The sequence below is a fragment of the Dromiciops gliroides genome, chromosome 2 (assembly GCF_019393635.1).
Source record: "Dromiciops gliroides isolate mDroGli1 chromosome 2, mDroGli1.pri, whole genome shotgun sequence".
Taxonomy (NCBI): domain Eukaryota; kingdom Metazoa; phylum Chordata; class Mammalia; order Microbiotheria; family Microbiotheriidae; genus Dromiciops; species Dromiciops gliroides.
In genome coordinates, this window is record NC_057862.1 from 372984845 (window position 1) to 373006800 (window position 21956).

At 44.0% G+C, this 21956-nt stretch overlaps 1 protein-coding gene across 3 annotated transcripts in view; it reads right to left on the bottom strand.

The window, feature by feature from the left end:
* Positions 1-21956, bottom strand: part of TTLL9 (tubulin tyrosine ligase like 9) — a 44510-nt gene that overhangs the window by 8835 nt on the left and 13719 nt on the right. For 2 of the 3 annotated variants that reach the window (XM_043980720.1, XM_043980717.1), the window contains 5 exons: positions 11564-11632; positions 10722-10833; positions 5882-5922; positions 5214-5301; positions 130-188 (listed from right to left, as the gene is read on the bottom strand). In XM_043980720.1, the coding sequence (XP_043836655.1) occupies positions 130-188; positions 5214-5301; positions 5882-5922; positions 10722-10833; positions 11564-11632 (369 nt within the window). The remainder of the gene's footprint in view (positions 1-129; positions 189-5213; positions 5302-5881; positions 5923-10721; positions 10834-11563; positions 11633-21956) is intronic. The other variant, XM_043980718.1, reaches the window with a different exon arrangement.

Below are 21956 nucleotides of genomic sequence, written 5' to 3' on the forward strand. Positions count from 1 at the left end.
TTCCCCAAGTCCCCCAAGACTTCAGATGTTGGTTAGCAATGATTTAGTGGCCTAAGAAGCCTTGATCCCAGGACTCTGGCCCCCAGGATGCTTCTTGGGTAGGGGTGACAGTTACTGCTGCTCACTCACCTTCTCTGGGTCATAGTCGGGGGATGTCTTCTGCACAGCAACATTGGTGAGGTGAACATCTGACAGAAGTCAGCAGTCAAGGTCTAGGACTAGAAGCTGAGAAAGCCTTCCCTCCACAACTAGGCAGGGAGCCACTCGTGTTTCCAAGCATCCCACACTTATTTTAGTGGCCAGTTTTTTCCATCTTCCATCCAAAGATGCAGATAGGAAGATGCTGCATTTAGAATCTGAGAATCATAAAGCTAGAGCTGGAGGGGCTTGAGATTATCATTTAGTGCAACCCATGTACTTGATACATGGGAAAAACTGATGTCCGGAGATGGGAAATGCCCAAAACAACACAAGTTAGAAGTCACTTCCTTTCTCAGGGTCTCAGTTTCCTCATCTGTAAATTGAGGGGATTGGACTAGATCAACTATAAGATCCCTTCTAGCTCTAAATTCTTCCCATTTTGAAGTTAACGACCATTGCTGTTTTCTGGTGATTTGTGTGGAGACATATGATGAAAAAGAACCTAGAAAGCCCTGCTAAGGATCCCAAAGTCCTAGATGAAAAGCCAAAGGCTTTATGGTGCACAGATTGGGCTTTCATTTGCTACTGTCAGCTGAAGATTGGGAATTCCTAAGAGAAAGGCAGATTCTGGATTTCTGGACCATGGCTTAAGATACAAGAACAATGATGGGGCTGCTGGCCAGGGAAGGAATCCACACCCCCCCCCCCAGGGGCCAGTAAAAACACATCTCTATGGAGCCTTGCAAACATGATCAAGAAAGAATGGCAGGAGAAAGACTCAGCAATTCATAGGAGACAAGAAAAGGGCAAGCACAAGACTTCTGGCTCAAACTATAGGTAATAAACTTGTCCAACTAGAGATGCCAATGGAAGAAGGCCAATTGGATCTCACTGGTTTCACTGAAACTTGATGGGACAAGACTCATGACTGGAATATGGCTCTGAAAATGTATATTTCTGTCAAAAGGTAGCAAACCAATAAAAAATCAATAAAATATTAACATATTGATAACTAATATAATAATATATAAAATCAGGAGGGATTTAGTGACATTACATATTAATGACAGATATACTCATGAAATTCAAGAGTCAGAAGAGGGAATACGATGCAAAGCATTTGGGTTAGGACTAATTGAAGAGGAAGCAGAGCAAATACTGTCATGGTCAGTAAGCCACCTGGACAAAAAAAGGTGGTATTAAAAAGGAGTTTGGGGAACAAGTGAAAAACTGCCCATTCCAGACATGGCAATATAATATTATAGATTTGAGGGACGTCTGTATATGCAGACATCTGCTAAAACTCTTGCTCTGCCAAAAGCAGAGCAGCTGATAAATTTGTGTTTTGCATTAATGATATTTTTATCCTTCAAAAGATGGAGGAAGCAACAACGCAACTGCTATTCTGGACCTGATTCTGACCAACAAGTAGGAACTGGCTGTTGAAGTAAGGTGAACCTTGGGGACAAGCATCAGAGCATCAGAGAGATGGTGATGGAGGAGAAGAAAGTTGGCCACAATCTATACGTCCCTGAGATTGAGCAGAGCTGATGCCAAAGGATGCAGGGAAAGGACAGCCTAAGGCCGTGAGGGGTAATTGACACAAGAATAAAATTCCGAAAACCCAAGCAGAAATTATTCCAATGAGGAGATAAAGGGTGCCTTGGTGTGGATGCACAGGGAATTCATCAACCATCTCAGATTACAAAAAGACAAGCACGACAAACAAAAGCTATGGCAAGTGACTAAGAATGAATACAAAGAAGCGCGGTCCCATGAGAATTAGCAAGAAAACCCCACATGAACTGCAGCTGGCAATCAAGAAGGACAAAGAAAAACTGGGGTTCTTTAGAGTTATGTTGGAGGCAAAGGGATGATCAAAGAAGGGCCCAAAGGGTGGGTGGAAGGATGATAATTGATGACAGTGAGAAGGCTGAACTTTTCAACTCATATTTTGTTCCTTCATTTTCTTTCTTTCTTTTCTCTTTCTTTCTTTCTTTCTTTCTTTCTTTCTTTCTTTCTTTCTTTCTTTCTTTCTTTCTTTCTTTCTTTCCTTCTTTTTACAGGGCAATGAGGGTTAAGTGACTTGCCCAGGGTCACACAGCTATTAAGTGTCAAGTGTCTGAGGCAGAATTTGAACTCAGGTCCTCCTAACTCCAGCGCCAGTGCTCTATCCACTGCGCCACCTAGCTGCCCCTCTTCACTTTTTTTCAATGAGAATAATCTTTGGATTAGTTTAGTTAACAGAGTGCAAGTAAGTAGTAAGGAGATGTCAGACAACCAAGTCACTGGGCCTAGATGCTCTACAGACTGGGCTATTGAAAAAACTAGGAGATGTACTTGCTGACCCATTGGTAGTGATCTTTAAAAGGTCATGGGAGGGGGCAGCTAGTGGTGCAGTGGATAGAGCACTGGCCCTGGATTCAGGAGGACCCGAGTTCAAATCCGGCCTCAGACACATGACAATTACTAGCTGTGTGACCCTGGGTAAGTCACTTAACCCTCATTACCCTGCCAAAAAAAACAGATCATGGGAGTCTAAAATGGTACCCAGGGCCTGAAGAAAAGCAAATGTACCTATTTTTAATAGAATTGGGTAGAGGGTAGGGTTTGAAAACTATAGATTAGTGAGCTTGACTTTGCAAAACTGTGGAACACACAATTAAAAGCACTAATTGTGAACATTAAATTCAACACCAATTAAACAAACTTGTTGAGTACCAACTATGTTAAAGCAGGAGGAATATGAAATCTCTACCTTCCAAGACTTTAAATTCTACTGAGGGAATACAATACACAAATGCATAAGTAAATACAACGTGCATGTACATGAAGAAATGAAAAAGTGGGTTTAAGACAGAGAATATGACCAATTGGGGATATAAAGGAAAGGGGAGTGACTGTAAGCTCCTCTCAGAGCAGGGATTCTTTCATTCATTGTGTTTGTATCCCCAAAAGAGAATAAGGAGGGCCTGGCTAAACAACATTCCTGTGAAAGAGATCTGGGGGTTTTTGGTGAGTCACTAGATCAATGTGGGTCACTGGTGTGACATAGCAGTCAAGGGAACAAATCCTAGACTATCCTAGACTTCATTAAGAAAAATATAGTGGGGGGCAGCTAGGTGGCGCAGTGGATAAAGCACTGGCCCTGGATTCAGGACTCCCTGAGTTCAAATCCAGACTCAGACACTTGACACTAGCTGTGTGACCCTGGGCAAGTCACTTAACCCTCACTGCCCTGCAAAAAAACAAAAACAAAAACAAAAAAACAAAAAAGAAAAGTATAGTGGGGGCAGCTAGGTGGTACAGTGGATAAAGTACTGGCCCTGGATTCAGGAGGATCTGAGCTCAAATTCAGCCTCAGACACTTGACACTTACTAGTTGTGTGATCCTGGGCAAGTCACTTAACCCTCATTGCCCTGTAAAAAAAAGTAGGAAAAAAAAAAGATTATCACATGAAGAAAGGTATAGTGTCCAGAACAAGGAAGGTAATAATTCCCCATGTTGTCTCATTTAGACCACATTTATACCTGGAAAGACATAAGAAACCTTTCCAGGGGAAAAAAGGTAACCAACATAGAGATGGTGAGAGGATTCTCAAACATTCCAAACAAGGTTGATGAAGCAGGAGATGCCCAGCCTAGGGAGGAGATGACTTGGGGATATGATCACTATTATCTGTACCAGAGAAAAGAACTAGGAACACCAACGGGAAGTTGTAGAGGCAGATTTAGCCCAATTAGAGTTGCCCCAAAGTGGAAAGGAGTGTCTCGGGAAGTAGTGGGCTCCCTCTCATTCATTTCAATTCTATAAGCATTAAAGGCCATAGGTGGAAGCTGGACATCCTCAGAGGTTGTAGAAGAGATTCTTGGCCAGGTACAGGCTAGATCAGATGGCTCCTGAGGTCCCTTCAAGTTAACTCTGAGATTCTCTGATTCTGTGACCCCAGGTCCAGAACTCTTCCAAGATGGGAAGCCCAATAGAAGCCCATTAGGAACAGGAAAGAGCATAGACCAAGAAACACAGGGGATGGCAGAAAGTCGTTTGGGAGGAAATTCACCCGGTCTACCATAGCCAATCCTAATCTCTCTCTTGAAAACCAACGTTGCATCTCCAAAGGCCTGCTCCACAGCACTAGCCTTTAAGGTTCCTTTGACACCTCAAACTCAACATGCTAAAATAGAACTCATCATGTTTCCCTCTAAATTCCTCTTCCAAACTTCCCTGTTTCTGTTAAGATCACTTCATTTTCCCAGTCACCCAAGTCCATAGCCTTAAAGTCACCCTTGATTCTTCCATCCCCAATACAGTATCTCCCCATATACAATCAGTTGTTAGGTATTTCCTATTGTACACCTTCACAATATCTCTAGCATCCATCCCTTTCTTTCCACTTACAGAACCACCACCTTAGTTTAGGCCTTTATTTGGCCTTACACTTGAACCACTCTAACATAGCCTCCACATAGTCTGCCTATTTCTAACTTTTCCTCTTTAATCCACTGTTCACACACTTGACCAGATGAACTTCCCATGACACAGGTCTAGCCATATCACTCCCCTATTCAACAAACCCTCCATGGCTCCCTATTGTTCCTATGATAAATGCAAACTTCTCAAGCCTGGTGTTTAAGGCCCTTTCAGAATCTGGTTGTAACCTACCTTTCTAACCTTATTTTATATTATTCTCCTTCACACACTTATATTGCAGCTAATTGGCCTATCAGGAATGTTGAGTCTCCAAACTCAGCATTCATATCCGACCTCTGTGTAATTACATAAGCCATCCCAGATGCAGAGGTCCTACCTCTCCCCATGCCTGGAATCTACTCCTTCCTATCCACTTCTCAGAATTTTTGGAGGCTCAGTTCATACATCATCATCTCTAGGAAACTTGTCTTCACCCTCCCTCCCACCAGCTGTTAATATTCTCTCTTCAAATTTTGAGTTTACTTCTGTGTATACACATAATCATAGCAGAACGTAAGTTTTTTGAGGACAAGGCCTCTGTCTTTGTCTTAGTATTGCTGATATTCGGTGTTCCAAATAGGTACTTATTTGTTGAGGATACAGTGATCATCAATACTGCTCAGCGTGAAGCGGGTGTTGGAGAACCGAACGAAGCCATCTCGATATAACCAGGCCCGAAGGGGGATGTACTGTTGAAGAGAAGCCAGAAAGAGGGAGACACAGGGAGGCAGGAGAAGGAGTGAGGGAAGGGAAGGAAGGAGGAATGGAGAGATAAAGAATAGATGAAGAGAAGAGACAGTAAGGAGAGATGGGAGAGGAAGAGACAATGAGGGAGGAAGAGGAAAACAGTTGGGGTGGAGAGTAGGGAAGAGACAAGATAGTGGGAAAGAAACCATGTAGGAGAGAGTATTGGAGAAAGATAGAAAGTGGAAGGAGGAGGAAAGTGAGTGGGTGGCAGAAGAATGGAGAGAGAAATAAAGAAGGGCAGAGATACCAGAGAAAGGGGCAGGGGGGAAAGAATCAAGGAAGAGAGAATGGGGACATGGGGCAAATAGAGACAAAGGTGAAGGAAGCAAAGAAGGAAGGAGGCCCAGATGTCAGGTCAGAGAAAAATCCCCTGGAAAGTTTAAGAACGTGTCTCCCTCCAGCTTTTCCACTTACTTCCCCAGTTTAGAGTCAAACTGGACAAGAAAGTTTATGCTGGTCACCAGGGCTGATTCCCAAACTCAAGCCACCTCCCTCCAGCAGCCGATGAATTGAGTTACTTACAGACATCACCAGGACGTACACTCGCAGGTCAAATTTGCGCCCTACAGAGCAGAGAATTAAAGTTAGGTACAAGTTGTCTTTTTGATTCCCATCTCCATCCCAAACCAATTAGTGTCACACAGAGAGCCTGTTGTGCTGTATTCCCAATCCAAGTCAGCCAGCTCACAAGTAGGATGCCCTTCTCACAATGGCATGGAATAGCAGAGTATGGACGGTTCAATATAGCCCATGCCCGTTGCTGAAGCCACAACTCAAAGCATGGGTACTACTTACTTACTCACAATTTCTCATTTCCATTTCTTTTGGGTTTTTTTGTTTGTTTGTTTTTGTTTTTGCAGGGCAATGAGGGTTAAGTGACTTGCCCAGGGTCACACAGCTAGTTAAGTGTCTGAGGCTGGATTTGAACTCAGGTCCTCCTGAATCCAAGGCCAGTGCTTTATCCACTGCGCCACCTAACTGCCCCCTCCATTTCTTTTAAAAGTAGTTTCAACTATTGGTGCCACACTTTATCTCCCACGCACTATTTATTCCCTGTCCTGGTGGAGGAGGATAGGATCTCAGAACAAAGAACCTCAGGCAGAAGTCAGGTCACCAACTCAGATATGCCTTGTGCTCCTATCACATATGGTTGCACCATTGATTGGGTTGGCTTAACTTTTTTTCTTGTTAGAAGGGAAAACTCATTGGGGTTGAGGGTGGATATATCTGGAAAGCGCTGCAATGCAAAAACAAAAGGCCCTTTTAAATCAGATTTTTTTAAATATTAGAAAATTTTTCATTAAAAAATCAGATTAAAAACTGTATCTAGTGGGGTGGGGGCGTGGGGGAGGAAATCAGACTACCAAGTTACTCCTGATGCAACCAACCCAGAAAAGTGCACAGACAACTGAAGCAACAGGATGAGGTAATGCTACTCTCCAAGAAGACCAGAGAATTGAGTCTCGATGAGGAGAATGCAAGGACTGAGGTTTGTTCCACAGTGGGAACAGCTGCCTCAGCCTAAGGGCAATGCACACAGAACTCACACCTCTAATCAATTCAATTTAATTCAATAATCAATCTATCTGTATGGAAGGCACTGTGCTGGAGACACAAACAGACAAAGACAAGATGACTCAGCCTCTTTCCTCAAAGAGCTTACATTCTACTAAGACAAGACTGACAGACACTGGGAGGAGAAGGAGGTGGGGTAGTTCCTTGGAGTGCTGAAAACAGCAAAGTCTTCTCATTCTCCTAATATATACCCAGAGAGATACAACCTCTGAAAATAACTTTGAGGATGGATTAGGGTAAGTAGCCCATTAGAGCAGGGTTTCGTCTTAACTTGGGGACCATGGATAGCTCTTGGGGCATCTATGAACTTGAATGAGAGAAAAAAAAATTACATCTTTATTTTCTCTAACCTCTAACTGAACTTTGGCATTTTCTCTAATTATGAATGGTTATTTTTACTTTTAAAAACCATTATTCTAAGAAGGGGTGCATGACACAAAAAAGGCTGAGTCCCTGATCCCCACTGAATGCTGTCTTTGAAGTTGGAGGCTCTGAGTTTGACTCTCGACTGTGTATGTTATTTACTGCCTTAGAATCTGTCTCCCCTTCCTCTCTCCTTCCCTCTCTCCTCCTCCCCCACACACCCTCGTACTTGAGCCTGCTTCTTTCTTTGCTCCCTTCACCTTCGTTTATTTGCCCCATGTCCCCATGAAGCCTTCAGTAATAAGAGCTGCTGCATCTTGGATGCTGGTAGGAATGATGGGGGGAGGTGGATACCTGAAGGACCACAATACTGAGTGAGAGATGTGAGATGATTATGATGAGGGGCAGGCCATGTAGATGGACAGCTTAAGCCAACAGGACCTTTAAGGTTTGCAGTGTTCTCTTCCCACAGGAAAAGAGGCAGGTAGCACAAGTATTCTCCCCATTTTACTAATATAGAAACTAGGAATCAGAGAAGTGACTTCTTCAGGGTCACACAGGGAGTGTCAGGGCTACGACTCATCTCGGTTCTTTGGAGAAGACTGGTGCTCTTTCCATGACATTGTACCCCCAAAATGATACAAGTGACGTGATCAGAGATAGGTCTCCAGCAACAGGACTGGGCTGCACAGAGCCGTACATGAAGGAGTCTCCCAACAAACTCCTTGTGAACCACAGCACTCAGATGCAAGCCCACTGGGATCAGGTTTGCAGTCAGGAATTGACATGACATTAACTAGGCAACTGGGGGACAAATCATGTAATTCTGACCTAATTAGCACCTGGTTCTAACCACTGAGCTAAACCAGTCAAAAGGCTTCTTGGGGCAGAACTGAATGACTCATGAGACACAAAGGTTTGACTCTGGCCTCCTATTTTCTTTTTAAAAAGTTATATTGGTGCTATTTGTTTTACCATTATGGACATTCCTGGAAATACCCCATTGACCCCCAACCTACCCCTCCAAACCTGGAATTAGACCTCCCTTGTAACAAAGAAAAACAGTTAAAGAAAAACCCCTGATACTGTGATTTAGCTGGACCGCCCCTCCCCCCCCCCCTGCCCAGGCAGCACTAGGTCCTTGGCTGAGAAAGGGGTGGCCCATTTCATAACCTGATCTCCTGAACCTTTGCTGGGTCGCTGATCATTCAACTCATCACCCTTTAAAGTACTCTTTTCATTTACATTATTGTCATTGTGTGTATTGTTCCTCTGGTTCTACTGATTGCATTCTGCATCAGTTCATATACATCTTCCCAAATTTCTCTGAATCCCTCCTATTCAGTCCATATTATTTTGCACAGTAATATTCTATGATTTTGATAATACCACAACTGGTTTAGCCACTGCACAAAGTGCTATTATGACTATTTAGGCATGTACTTCTGTTTCTTTGACCTTCTTGGGGTATATGTCCAGTAGTGGAACAAGTAAGTCAAAGTGCATGAACTGTTTGATCACTTTTCTTGTACAATTCCAAATTGATATTCAGAGTACCCAGTCATCATCAATAACAAATTAATGTGTCTGTCTTCTTAAAGTTGCTCCAACATTGGTTTCCATCTTTTTTGGTCATCTTTTCCAATTTGTAGGATGGAAGGTGAAACCTCAGAGTGGCTTTAATTTTGAATACCTTTTGTTAATGATTTGAATTGTTCTCATTTGGCTATAGTTTGAATTTCTTCTTTTGAAAACTATTCATATCTTTGGGCCACTTATCTATTGGGAAATAGTTCCTGGTTCTTACACGTGTCAATTCCCTTTGTAGCTTAGATATCAGTCCTGTATCAAAGATATTTGTCATAAGGATTTTTTTCCAGTTTGCACTTTCTCTAATTTGATATGCATTGCTTTTATTTTTATAAAAGCTTAACTTTTGTAATCAAAATTTTCTATTGTCTCTTTTTTATATTATCAGTTTTAACCCTTCTTCTGGTTAAGGATTCTCCCTCAAACCATACTTATGAAAGGTACCTCCCGTTCTCTAATATGGTAAAATCTGGAGGTTTTCAGAGCTGAGAAGAAGTTGAAATACTTCTTTACCCAAATGGAAAGGGCCTCACTTGAGATTTCCTCCCATGCCTATGCAGGAATGTGTCATGTTTCTAACTTAAAAACCAACCCCACTGCCTAGAGGATCAAGGGCAAACTCTCCTGCCTGGTATTCAAGGCCTTCCATGATCTACCAAAATTTCCCTTTGTAGCCTTATCTCTCATGACTGACCAAACCTGCTGAAGCCAGGCCTCTCTCCTCACCATCTTCTGCCCATGAAATATCCGTCTTGACCCTTGTGCTTTTGCTAATGCTGTGCCAGCCAGGAATGCCCTCCCCTCCTCTCCACCAATCTGACAGCCACCAGCTTAAGCCACGGGAGCCAAATGCATGTGGAAAATACTCAGAAGATTTGTGGACTCCATGCTCCAGATTAGCCAACTGTGTAACATGGAGGCCAGCGCATTCGGCCTTGGGCTGCACTCATAGAGGCACAGTACCCAGAATGAGGGGAGCGAGAGTCCTTCTATCTGTCCTCTGCCCTGGTCAGACCACACCTAGAGCACCCTGTTCAGTCCTGGCTGTCGCAGTTAAGGAGGGCTATTGACAAGCTGAAGTGAGTTTAGAGGAGAGTGACAGGGGTAGGGAAGGAGGCTTTGAATCCGGGTGACATGACCGACGTTTGAAAGAACTGAGGATGTTTAACCTGGAGGAGAGAAGACCACAGTCTTCAGTTAGCTGACATCCCCCTGTAGGGTAGGACTCAGGAAATTCATCTGGCTTGATTCCAAAGGGCAGGAATAGGAACAGAGGGTAAAAGGCCAATTCTGGCTCACACTAAGCAAGAGAAAAGCAACTATCAGAGCTGCACAGTGGTGGAGGTGGTGAGGTGGTGAGTTCCCTGTCACTTGTTATGATAAAGCAAAGGCTGGAGCACATCTTGGAAATATTCCAGAAGGAATCCATGCATCCTATAAGGAAGTGGACTATAGAAAGTCTGAGGTCTCTTCCAAATCCAGGATTCACATGCTAAGATTCTACCCATCACAACTTCTTCCTTCATCTTTCCCTGGGTATCATCCCACACAGTGACTTCTCCCTTCTCTTAGGTTCTATGGCATTACTGAATACATCCCCTATCTGCTTGTTTTACACGGAATTCTTGGGAATCTTTTCATGTCTGTCTGTATTTTTCCTTCCTAAGAGAGGAGGGAAACTCTGTAAGCACTTTGAGGGCAGGAGCTGGGCTTTAAACCACTCTGTCTCTCAGAGAAGGCCTAGTACCAGGCTGGACATAGAAAGGGTCCCCGGTAAGTGTCTGTGGCTTGACTAGTCAGAGGGGATTGGGTGGGGCACAGGGAGCCACTCTACCTCCTATCAAATAAGGATTCTCGATGTAACGTTGAGCTACATAGTTCTCCACCGCGATGTCATCTTTCTGGTCATCGGGGCGGCCCACATCCTGACAGACACAAAGCCCCAACTTGTTTTCTTCATGAGCAGCACAAGCTAGAAGAGATATGATGGGGAACTCCCTGTCCCACCCCGGGCTTCCCCCTCCATTCCGCCTGCCCCCTGCCAGCCTCTATACACACATGGCTTCCACAGGGTTTGCTGGCATTCCAGGCTGGCTCCAGCTCCTGGCTGAGGGACTTCTTGGCAACAGTACCCGATTGCCATGCCGGGAATCAGGGGCACTCCCACACATAGGTAGCCTTCCTGTTCCTCCCACCTCTGGCTAGATGGCAAGGGAAGGGCAATTGCCCTGGGATGTCAGTCCCTACTGGTTTCAGTTTCCACTGCTGCTCCCCAGCACCCCCCCTCCTAGAAAAGGGCCAAGAGGGCAGGTTTTCCAATGCTACATCACAGGGTAGGAACCTTAGGAACCACCTACTCCAACCCCTTCATTTTACAGAGGGGAGAATTGAACCCTGAAAGGTACAGTGATTTGCCGAAGGTCACGCAGAAACGTCAGGGGAAGAGTTAGAAACACTGGTGGTCCTCTGGCCTAGGTCTCATGGAGCCAAGGGAGAGTAAAAAATTAAAGAGGAAGCTTTCAGTGCCCCAGAGATGAAGGGGAAGATTTTGGACCAAAGAACATAGCTGGGCCAGGGTCAGGGTCATCTCAAAGCCAGGACGAAAGGAGAGAAATGTCCTTTCATTTGAGGGAATGGAGGTTGGTGGTAGTGGAGAAAGGAAGAAGAGAATCTCACCTTCCTCCAGTCCATGATGTCTTTGAGCTTCCGAAAAAGGAAAATGCCTTTTCCCTGGGACCTGGCCACCTGGATAGGGGAAAGGGGAGAGGAAAGCAAATAGCAGAAGAGAGAATCCTTGATTAGATCTTTAAGGGAAGACTGTGTATAGGAATGTCTGGAATGAGAGTGAACATGTGTTTTGTGTATATTTGTCAATGTGTGTGCGTGAGTGTAAAAATGGAGTGTCCCAAAAGTCTTAGTGTGGCTGTAAGCTTTAGGAGATTAAAAAACTGCATATGTGTATGCATCACCAACCTTGCTCTCAGCCTGGTCCCCACAGCCATCACCAGGAGAACAATCCCATTCACCATTCACATCATCACCAACAATTGCTGACCCACTGCCATCACCTGGCAGGTACGCTCAAGAACTCAAGGAACATCACTATCTCCCAGACCAATGGCTCTTCTTCCAGTCAGATCTGAACAACCATCACCCAGGGAAGCCACTCCTGTAGGGAAGGTGTCAACCACCCTCACCAACTATTAACCAACAAACAAATAAACAGACAGGCCTAACTGATTTAGCAAGTCACCTTGAGGGAGGGATTAGCAGTATATTCCTGGCAAATTAAATTCTCATCCCCACCATCTTGACCACTTTTGTTGTCATTCAATTGTTTTCAATTGTGTCTGACTCTTCGTGACCCTACTTGGGGGTTTTCTTGGCAGAGATACTGGAGTGTTTTGCCATCTTCTTCTCTAGCTCATTTTATAAACAAGGAAACTAAAGCAAACGGTTAAGTGACTTGCCCAAGGTCACACAGATAGCTAGATTTGAACTCAGGAAGATGAGTCTTCCTAACTCCAGGCCTGGCATTCCATCTACTGTATCACCTAGCCACCCCTACATTCTACATCTTGACCACTATATTCCCTTAAAACTCAATGAAGCCATCTCAAGACTCTGAGTCCAAGGGTCCCACCACCTCAAACCACCAGCCTTGCTTCCAGTCTATCCCTTCTAGCCATCATCCAGGGAAGTAACCTTCTGCAGCACCTGACTCCTCAACAGCCACAGCCAGTGAAGACTAAGAAAAGAAAGTTATTGTCACAAAGTTCAAGATCAGAAATGGATAGGGTCTTATCAGTGAAAATAACATTAAAGAAAAAATAAAGATACTATTTGTTATATAGGATGGCTCTCTGGGAGGGGGAGAGAGAAGGAGACTGGGCAAAAATCATGATGATGTAAAAAACAGAAGACATCAATAAAATTTATTTTTAAAAAAGAATATATAGTACCATCTGCTTTGCTGCTAAGCCCTAAGGACCATGAGACCTTTCAATCTGCAGCTGAAACTTTGAACATGAGCTCTTGAGGGCACATAAAAAAACACTTAAAATATCTTTTCATTCACATATGAGCGTGTATATGTGGCTCAGTGCACATCAGTCTGTGTGTACACATGTGTACACATATGTGTACACATACATGTGTGTATATGTGTGTAGATAGATAAAAGTTCATCCCTACCTAGCTGGGAAGAATCACTCCTTTAGTCCTTGCTTGTTTGTTTTTTGTGGGACAATGAGGGTTAAGTGACTTGCCCAGGGTCACACAGCTAGTAAGTGTCAAGTGTCTGAAGTCAGATTTGAACTCAGGTCCTCCTGAACCCAGGGCTGGTGCTTTATCCACTGCACCACCTAGCTGCCCCCACTCCTTTAGTTCTTTGTTCATTCCCTCTTCCTCCTCCCAACCCAAGCTCACCTGTCTTATTGGCCAGAGGCCCTGAGAAGCGGGGGCCCTTGGCAAGCCTGGGGTTCCTGACTTAAGTGGAATAGGCCCTTCTGTCCATGATTCCCTCCCTTCCTTCCACACTGTCATGTGGAAAGTGCCCCAGAAACAGAAGCTGTGATTAGCAATCAGTGCTCCATTGCCCAAACAGCACTCGACTTACTTTTAATGTCTTTGAAATTCATAACATGACCATTTTTTAGTAACAGATTCACTAAGTAAAGTTTACTCTTAAAATATGCTTGCAAACCCCACTCTCAAATCAGTTGACTATGGTCAATGGGGAGTGGGAGGGAGTGAGATGAAATCATTCAGGATGACAGCTGGATTTAAACAGCTGTCCTGGGAAATTCACATCCATGGCATGACGAGTAGCCAGGCCCAGGCCTTTCCAAGGCTCCGGATGTCACTTCATGCTCCTTATTAACAATAATCACTCCCACATGTACAGAACTTTATTGCTACACATTCCCATCCACTGTCTTATTTGATCCTCATGACCACCCAGAGAGGTAGATAATGCAAATATATTATCCCTATTTTAGAAGAGAAGGTTGAAGTTCTACATCAACTAGTTTGGGGAGGCCACATTGCTTGTAAATAAATGTCAGCATATGCACTCAAACCCAGGGCTTCTACCTCCAAGTCCAGTGCTGAAACCCAGGTTGGCCTTATCAAAGTAGGTTCTCCTGCCCTTTGGGCCAGGAAACAGGTACCATATGGTGGAATATTCATAAGAAAACAGAATGGTCCCCTCAACCATTATAGCCTCATATCAGCCCACCAACAAGCCATTTATTACGCTCCAATGGTGTGCCAGACACCATGCCAGGTGCTGGGAATACAAGGACAAGCCATGAAACAGTCCCTGCCCCCAAGGGACTTACATTCTAACAAAGCAGACAATTTGTACACAAAATGAAGACTAGTGGGATAGAAAGTTAGGAAAGGCTTCGTGTAGATAGTGGCCCCTGAACTGAGTCTGGTAGAGAACCCGGAATTCTGACTAGCTAACTTGCCGGGGCAACGGAATGGCAAGTGTGTGAGTAACAGCTAGTTAGCCATGTTATGAGTCCAGACAAGTAGGATGGGGTCAGCTGGTGAAAACATCAAAGTGTCCAACAGATAAACTTATTTTTTCATGATTTACACATTATACTTGTAAAGTGCTTTGCAGACCTTAAAGCACGATATAAATGCCAGTTGGTATTGTTGTTGATTATAATAATAATAATTAAAATAATGAGGTGACTGAAGTTTTGAGAGGTCAAGGGACATGCACGAGGGTATATAGCTAGTAAGCACCAGAGTCAGGATTCAAAACCTGATATCCTTCTTTCTTTCTTTTTTTTTTCTCAGTAAATTCTCCTTTATTTAAAGCTTTGAATTCCAAATTTTATCCCTTCTTCCCTCCCTCCCCTGCCCCTCCCTGAGACAGTAAGCAATCAGATATAGGTTATACTAGTGCAATTATGTAAAACATTACCATATCAATCATTTTGTATAAGAAAACTTGAATAAAAGAAAAGAATGAAAGAAAGTAAAAAATAGCACCTTTGGAGGTGGATAGTATGTTTCATCATTAGTCCTTTGGGATTGTCTTGTATTGCTGAGAATAGTTAAGTCATTCAAAATTCTTCCCAACATTCTCTTGGTTCTGCTCTCTTCAGTACACATCAGTTCATACAAGTCTTTCCAGGCCTTTCTGAAATCATCCTGCTTGTCATTTCTTATAGCACAATAATATTCCATCAAAATCATACACCACAGCTTCTTTGGCCATTCCCCAGTTGATAGGCATTCCTTTGATGTCCAATTCTTAGCCACCACAAAAAAAAGCTGCTATAAATATTTTTGTACAAATAGGCAACAGACAAATTGATATGGGATCCCAGAGATAAGGGGGTTTTACTTAGTAGCAGAATGACATGGCTAGATCTATGCTTCAGAAGAAATTGCTTTGACAGCTGGATGGATTCGAGGGAAGGGAGCCTTAAGGCTTCAAAACTCATGAGGATGTGACTGCAATAATGGTTCAGGTGTGAGGTCATGAGGGCCTAAAGTGGGAGGAGTGTGTGGGTTGTCTGTGTGACTGGTGAGAAGAGGACATATGGGGGAAATGCTGTAGAGAAAGAATTAACAAGATGTGGTAACTGATATGTGGTATGTGGGATAACAGAGAGTGAGGAGTTAAGAACGACACAGATTTTTTAATCCAGATGACTGGGAGAAGGGTAGCATCCTCAATGGCAACATAGAAGTTCAGAAGATGGATAGGTTGGAGGGGGAGGGGAAGACAGGGAGCACTATTTGGGGCAAGTTGAGTTTGAGATTCCTAACGAGACCTTCAATTTGAAATGTCCAACAGGCAGTTGGTGATGTGGGACAGGAGTTCAGGAGAGAGAATATGGCTGAAGAACTGTAAATCACCAGCATGAGATTGAACCTCTGGGAACTCATGAAGTCAATAACTAACAGAGTCTGGAGAAAAAAGATAAGAGAGCTCAAAACAGAGTCTTGGAGAACACCCATGGTAAGTGAACCTGCCATGGATGATGATGCAGCAAAGGAGATTGAAAAAAAGTTGTCTGATAAACAGGAGAAGAACCAGGATAGAGCAGTATGTCCCAAAAACTCCAGAGGAGAGAGTATCTTGCAAGAAACGGTGGTCAACTAGTGGTTTTAGTTTAATGAGGAGATTAAAAGCCAGATTGCAAAGGATTTAGAAAATAGTAAAAGGAGATAAGTGCAAGCACAGAGAATGGATACCTTCTTCAAAGAGTTTGGCTGAAGAAAGGAGAGGAAATATAGGACAATACTTGAGGGAATGGAAGAGTCTAGAAGGTATTTTTAAGGATTAAGGAGACATTGTGTTTGTAGGCAGCAAGGAAAGGGAGTAATAGGGAGAATTCGAAGATTAGAGAAAGGTGATGCTAGTGGGGAAAATCTGCTAGAGAAGATCTGAGAGGATGGGATCAAGGATACATGTTGAGGAGCTGGCCTTGTTGAGACAGGCTATCTCATCATTAGAGAATAAAGTAAGGAGGAAATTGGGGGAGTGGCAGAATGATTTCAAGGCATGGCAAAATGAGAGAGCTCTAGGCAAATGATCTCCATTTTCTTAATGAAATATGAGGTGAAGTGCACAGCTGAGAGGCTACATAGAGGTGTGTTCTAGGAAGATAAAGAGGAGAGGTTAGGAACACTGATTGTGGTCAATGGAATCAAGAATCAATTATCAGAAAGGAGTAAAAGGATTGCCTAAGCTCTCAGTCGGCAGAGTTGCATGTCTTCTGTCAGCTTTGTTCCATAGCTTATGAGTAGAACAGGAGAAACAAATCAGGGGATGAATCCAGGGTTGAGGTTTGGCAAGGCATGAGCATCCATAAGGCAAGGATACAAGGGATTCGAGTATATTAGACAGACCTGAATTGGTTCATTAACAGGTCTGTGTGAGGAAGGGAGGGGAATGTATCCAGAACAGGAGTAAAGGCGCTGAGGGGTGCAGGAATTGGGGGTCACCATGAGAATGAAGAAAGCTACAGTTTTACAAGGAGTGAGGCACTGGGAAAGATCAAATGACCAGACAAAGAAATTTGGGGGTTCTTGATCGGAGTGGGAGGATAAGGGTGGGATACTTATGGGTGATGCCTGTAGCTGAGGTAGAGTGAGTGGAGAAGCTGGTGGTGGGGATTGAGCAGACTGATGAACTGGAATGTCAGAGTACTTGAGGGAACAAGGTAAGAGCTGAGATGGAGAGGGAACAATAAGTCATGCATAGAACTCATTAAAAAAGGGGTAAGAGGGGTGAAGTGGATAAAGCACTGGCCTTGGATTCAGGAGGACCTGAGTTCAAATCCAACCTCAGACACTTGACACTTACTAGCTGTGTGACCCTAGGCAAGTCACTTAACCCTCATTGCCCCCCCAAAAAAAAAATTTAAAAAGAATAAAAAGAAAGGGGTAAGTGAGGATGTCCTGAGGTTCATCACTTAATAGCCACAAGGATTTGAATCAGGTGATAAATTTGGAGGAAGAGAGAAGCTGCTTAGTTAAGGTGGTAGAGGCAGTCTGGAAGTAGACATGGAGAACAAGGGAAATGCAATCTTTTCCTCTAGGACCACTGAGTCAGTGGGAGTATTGGGAGAGGGTTCAGCCAGAGACAGAAGGGACATCCAATGTCTGTGAGTGACAGAAGATAGAAGGCCCAGAAGAGGAAGAGATCTGGAATAAAGGGAAGTTCGTTCATTACAGATCAGGAAGTCGAGAAGGCCAAGAGGAAAGGGCTGGCAGATATGGAATGGGACACTAAGGGGTTGGGGAGGGAGAGGCTGAGAGACTGAGCAGTGAGGAGTTGGCTCTTGGGAAGTAGGAAACTCAGGATCAAGGGAAGGGTTAATAAGAGTGAGGGGAGTTTGCTAACCATTGAAGAATGAAACAGAGTGTCTGGATGGGAATAGCTGTGCTGATAAAGGTAGATGACCAGAACGTTCCAGGTCTCAGATCAGACTCCTCAATTTGATAATAACATTTTGTATAACACATTTTAAAACACAGAGTGTCAGAGCAACCTTAGAACAAACCCTCTATTTTACAAGGGTGGGGATTGTGCTTCTTCATGTTCATATACACTTCCTTCTTTGATCCTCACAACAACCCCGTGAGGTGGGCAGGCCAGAGAGAACTGTCCCCATTTTGAAGATGAGAAAATAAATTCCTAGAGAAAGAAATGTCTTGCCCAAGGTCGACCGGCTGATGAGTGGCGGGGCTGGGACCAGACTCAGTTCTCCTGACCCTAGGACCAGTGTTCTTTCCACTCTATGGCCACTGTGGCCGGTGGGAGGGGGACAGCTTCCCTCAGGGCTCTCCAGTCATTTGGTCTACAAACCAAAACCTTCTAGCTAAGAGGTGGAGGAAGCTTCTACCACAATCGTCTTCTCCTTCCAGACTAACTCCTCCTCTTAATGAAATCCCCTTTACTGCTGCTAATTGAGCTTGTGAGAATCAGTCTAATATGTGGTTTCTAGCTACCAATTAGCACAAATTACCCTTTGTCAATGTGGATAATAGCTAGCTGGAATCCGCTGGGCCTCGGGTTCCAGTGCTCATTTGCATAATTACCTACTGATCGTTCAGAATACAGACCCTCCCCTCTGCTTCACTTCCAGAGGTCCTAAGCTCTCTTCTGGCTACCTCTCCGGGTCACTCAGATCCCAGCCTCTCTCTTTTCAATCACTGTTCTCCCCCTCCAAGCCACCCTGCACAAGCTGCTTTTGTCATCTTCCTAATACACAGATCCTGACTTCTCCTGGCCCACAAATTAAAGTCTGAACTCTTCACGGTCTGACCCTATCCTACCTTCCAGCTAGGGATATTGTGAGGCTCAAATGAGATAATGGGTGTAAAACACTTCGCAAACCTATACCAATGCCTATGATATCATCACCATCATCATTGTTGGTTTGTTGTTGGTTTTTTTTTTTGGTGAGGCAATTGGGGTTAAGTGACTTGCCCAGGGTCACACAGCTAATAAGTGTCAAGTGTCTGAGGCCGGATTTGAACTCAGATACTCCTGAATCCAGGGCCAGTGCTTTACCACTGCGCCATCTAGCTGCCCCGCCATCATCATTGTTAATTGGCCTCCCCACTCATCAGGTCTGAACCTTCTAGGTGTTTATTGAGCAATCCAGTCTGGGCAGGTGCTAGGGGTATGGGAACGTATGCAAACACACTTTTATCTTTATTCTGCATCATTAACACTTTCTTATGCCTAGACAAAACAATAAATGAAGCCCTGATGGATTTCTTTCTTTTTTTTCTTTTTCTTTCTTTCTTTCTGTGTGTGTGTGTGTGTGTGTGTGTGTGTAAAAAGTAGTTGTTTTAATCCATTCATTCTTTTGGGGGGGGCAGGGCAATGAGGGTTAAGTGACTTGCCCAGGGTCACACAGCTAGTACATGTCAAGTGTCTGAGGATGGATTTGAACTCAGGTCCTCCTGAATCCAGGTGGGATACTTATGGGTGAATCCAGGGCTGGTGCTTTATCCACTGTACCACCTAGCTGCCCCTCCTGATGGATTTCTGAGGTATAAATGCTCACAATGAAAATTTAACAATCCAGCAGCTCCACAAGAAAAGTTAAAGCTGTCTCCATCCTATCTCTGCTTCCGCTCTTCTCTTTCATTACAATAAGCTCCATGTTCCTTCTAGCCAAACCAGGCAACTCACATAGTTCTCTAAATACATACTGTGGAACTTCCTCCTTCTCCACCTGTGCTTACATTATTCCCTTCATTTGCCCAAATCCTGCCCATCCTTTTTCAAAGTATAGCATGGGCCCAAACTGAAGCTCTGGGTTTACAAAGACTGGATGTAGGGGGCAGCTAGGTGGCGCAGTGGCTAAAGCACCAGCCCTGGATTCAGGAGGACCTGAGTTCAAATCCCCTCAGACATTTGACACTTACTAGCTGTGTGACCCTGGGCAAGTCACTTAACCCCCATTGCCCCGCCAAAAAAAAAAAAAAAAAAAAAAAAAGACTGGATGTAATCTTGAAGGGCTTATCAGAGAATTTCAAAATTGGAAGGAACCCTTCAGAGGTCATCCAGTCCAACTAATAACTAAAAAATAAATCTGTGCTACCCTCAACTGTGGTCATCTGGCCTTTTCTTGAAACCTCCAATGAGGGGGAACCCACTACCTCCAGACCACTCTACTTTGGGATAGTTCTAACTTTTTTTAATGTGAATTTTTAATTTTGAGTTCTAGATTCTCTTCCTCCCCTAATTTTCCCCATCCATTGAGAAAGCAAGCAATATCATATCCATTAAACATGTTATGTCATGAAAACTAATTTCCATATTAGACAGGTTGCAAAAAGAGCAAGAAAAATAAGGAAAGTTTTAAAAATTGTTTCAACCTGACCTTAATGTTCATCAGTTCTCTCTCTGGATGTGGGTAGCATTTTTCAACATGAGCCTTTTGGACTTGTGGTGGATCATTGTTTTTTTTGGGGGGGGGGCAATTGGGGTTAAGTGACTTGCCCAGGGTCACACAGCTAGTAAGTGTTGAGTGTCTGAGGCCAGATTTGAACTCAGATCCTCCTGAATCCAGGGCTGGTGCTTTATCCACTGCACCACCTAGCTGCCCTGGATCATTGTATTGATCAGAATAGCTAAGTCTTTCATAGATGATCATTACAATATTGCTGTTACAATGTTATTGTGTATGATGTTATTTACCTTGGTTCTCACTTCATTTTGCATCAGTTCATTGAAGTCTTCTCATGTTTTTCTGAAACCATCTCCTTCATCATTTCTTATAGCACAATAATATTCCATCACAATCATATACCACAGCTTGTTCAGTCATTCCCCAATTGATGGGCATCCCTTCAATGTCCACTTCTTTGCTATCACAAAAAGAGCTGCTATCAATATTTTTGTAGATAAAGCACTAGCCCTGGCTTCAGAAGGATCTGAGTTCAAATCTGGCCTCAGACACTTGACATTTACTAGCTGTGTGACCTGGGCAAATCACTTAACCTTCATTGCCCTGCTGGACCAAAAAAAAATCGCCACATTAAAGGGTATGCACAGTTTTATAGCCCTTTGGGCATAGTTCCAAATTGCTTTCCCAATGGTTGGTGCTGTTCACAACTTCACCAAAAGTGCCTTAGTGTACCTATTTTTTCATATTCCCTCCAGCATTTGTCATTCTCCTCAGATAGCTCTGATTGTGACGAAATTTTCCTTACGTGAAGCCTAAAGTTGCTTCCCTGCAACTCCCACCCACTGCTCCTAGTTCTGCCTTATGGGGCCAAGCATAACAAGTCTAATCCCCCTCCCTATGACAATCTTCCAAGTAACTGAGGACAGATATCATGTCCCAGCTGAGCTTTCTCTTCTACTGACTAAGGATCCCGGTTCCTTTAAGAAACCCTCATATAAGGGGGAAGCTAAGTGGCGCAGTGGATAGAGCACCAGCCCTGGAGTCAGGAGGACCTGAGTTCAAATCCGGCCTCAGACACTTAACACTTACTAGCTGTGTGACCCTGGGCAAGTCACTTAACCCCAATTGCCACCCTAAAAACAAAACAAAACCAAAAAACAAAACCAAAAAAAACCCCTCATACGGTACTGACTCCAGGCTCTTCCTCATCCCATGCACCCTCCACTGGGTGGGCTCCAGCTTAGCGACCCCTTTCTAGAACTGTAGTGCCCCAAATGGCATGCATCACTCCCCTACTTCTGCTGAGGGTGCTCCCATTTGTCCAGCCATGCAGAGTTTCAATCCAGGAGTTATCCTTGACTTTCCCCTTTTTTCCCCTATATCCAGTGAGTCACCCAGCCTGGTTGATTCCACCTCCACAATATCTCTCACATCCCTCTCCTTGTCTCCACTCACACAGCTTCTACCATGGTTCAGACCCTCATCCCATCTTACCTGGGCTATTGGGATACCTTCCCAATTAGTCTCCCGGCCTCTAGCCTCTCCCCTATCTAATCCATCTACCACAGAGCTGCCAAACATGTTCCGAAAGCACAGGTCTAACCACATGATCACTGAAGGAGTTCTAGCACCTCCCAAATGTCTCTGTGAGGGCAGCTAGGTGGCGC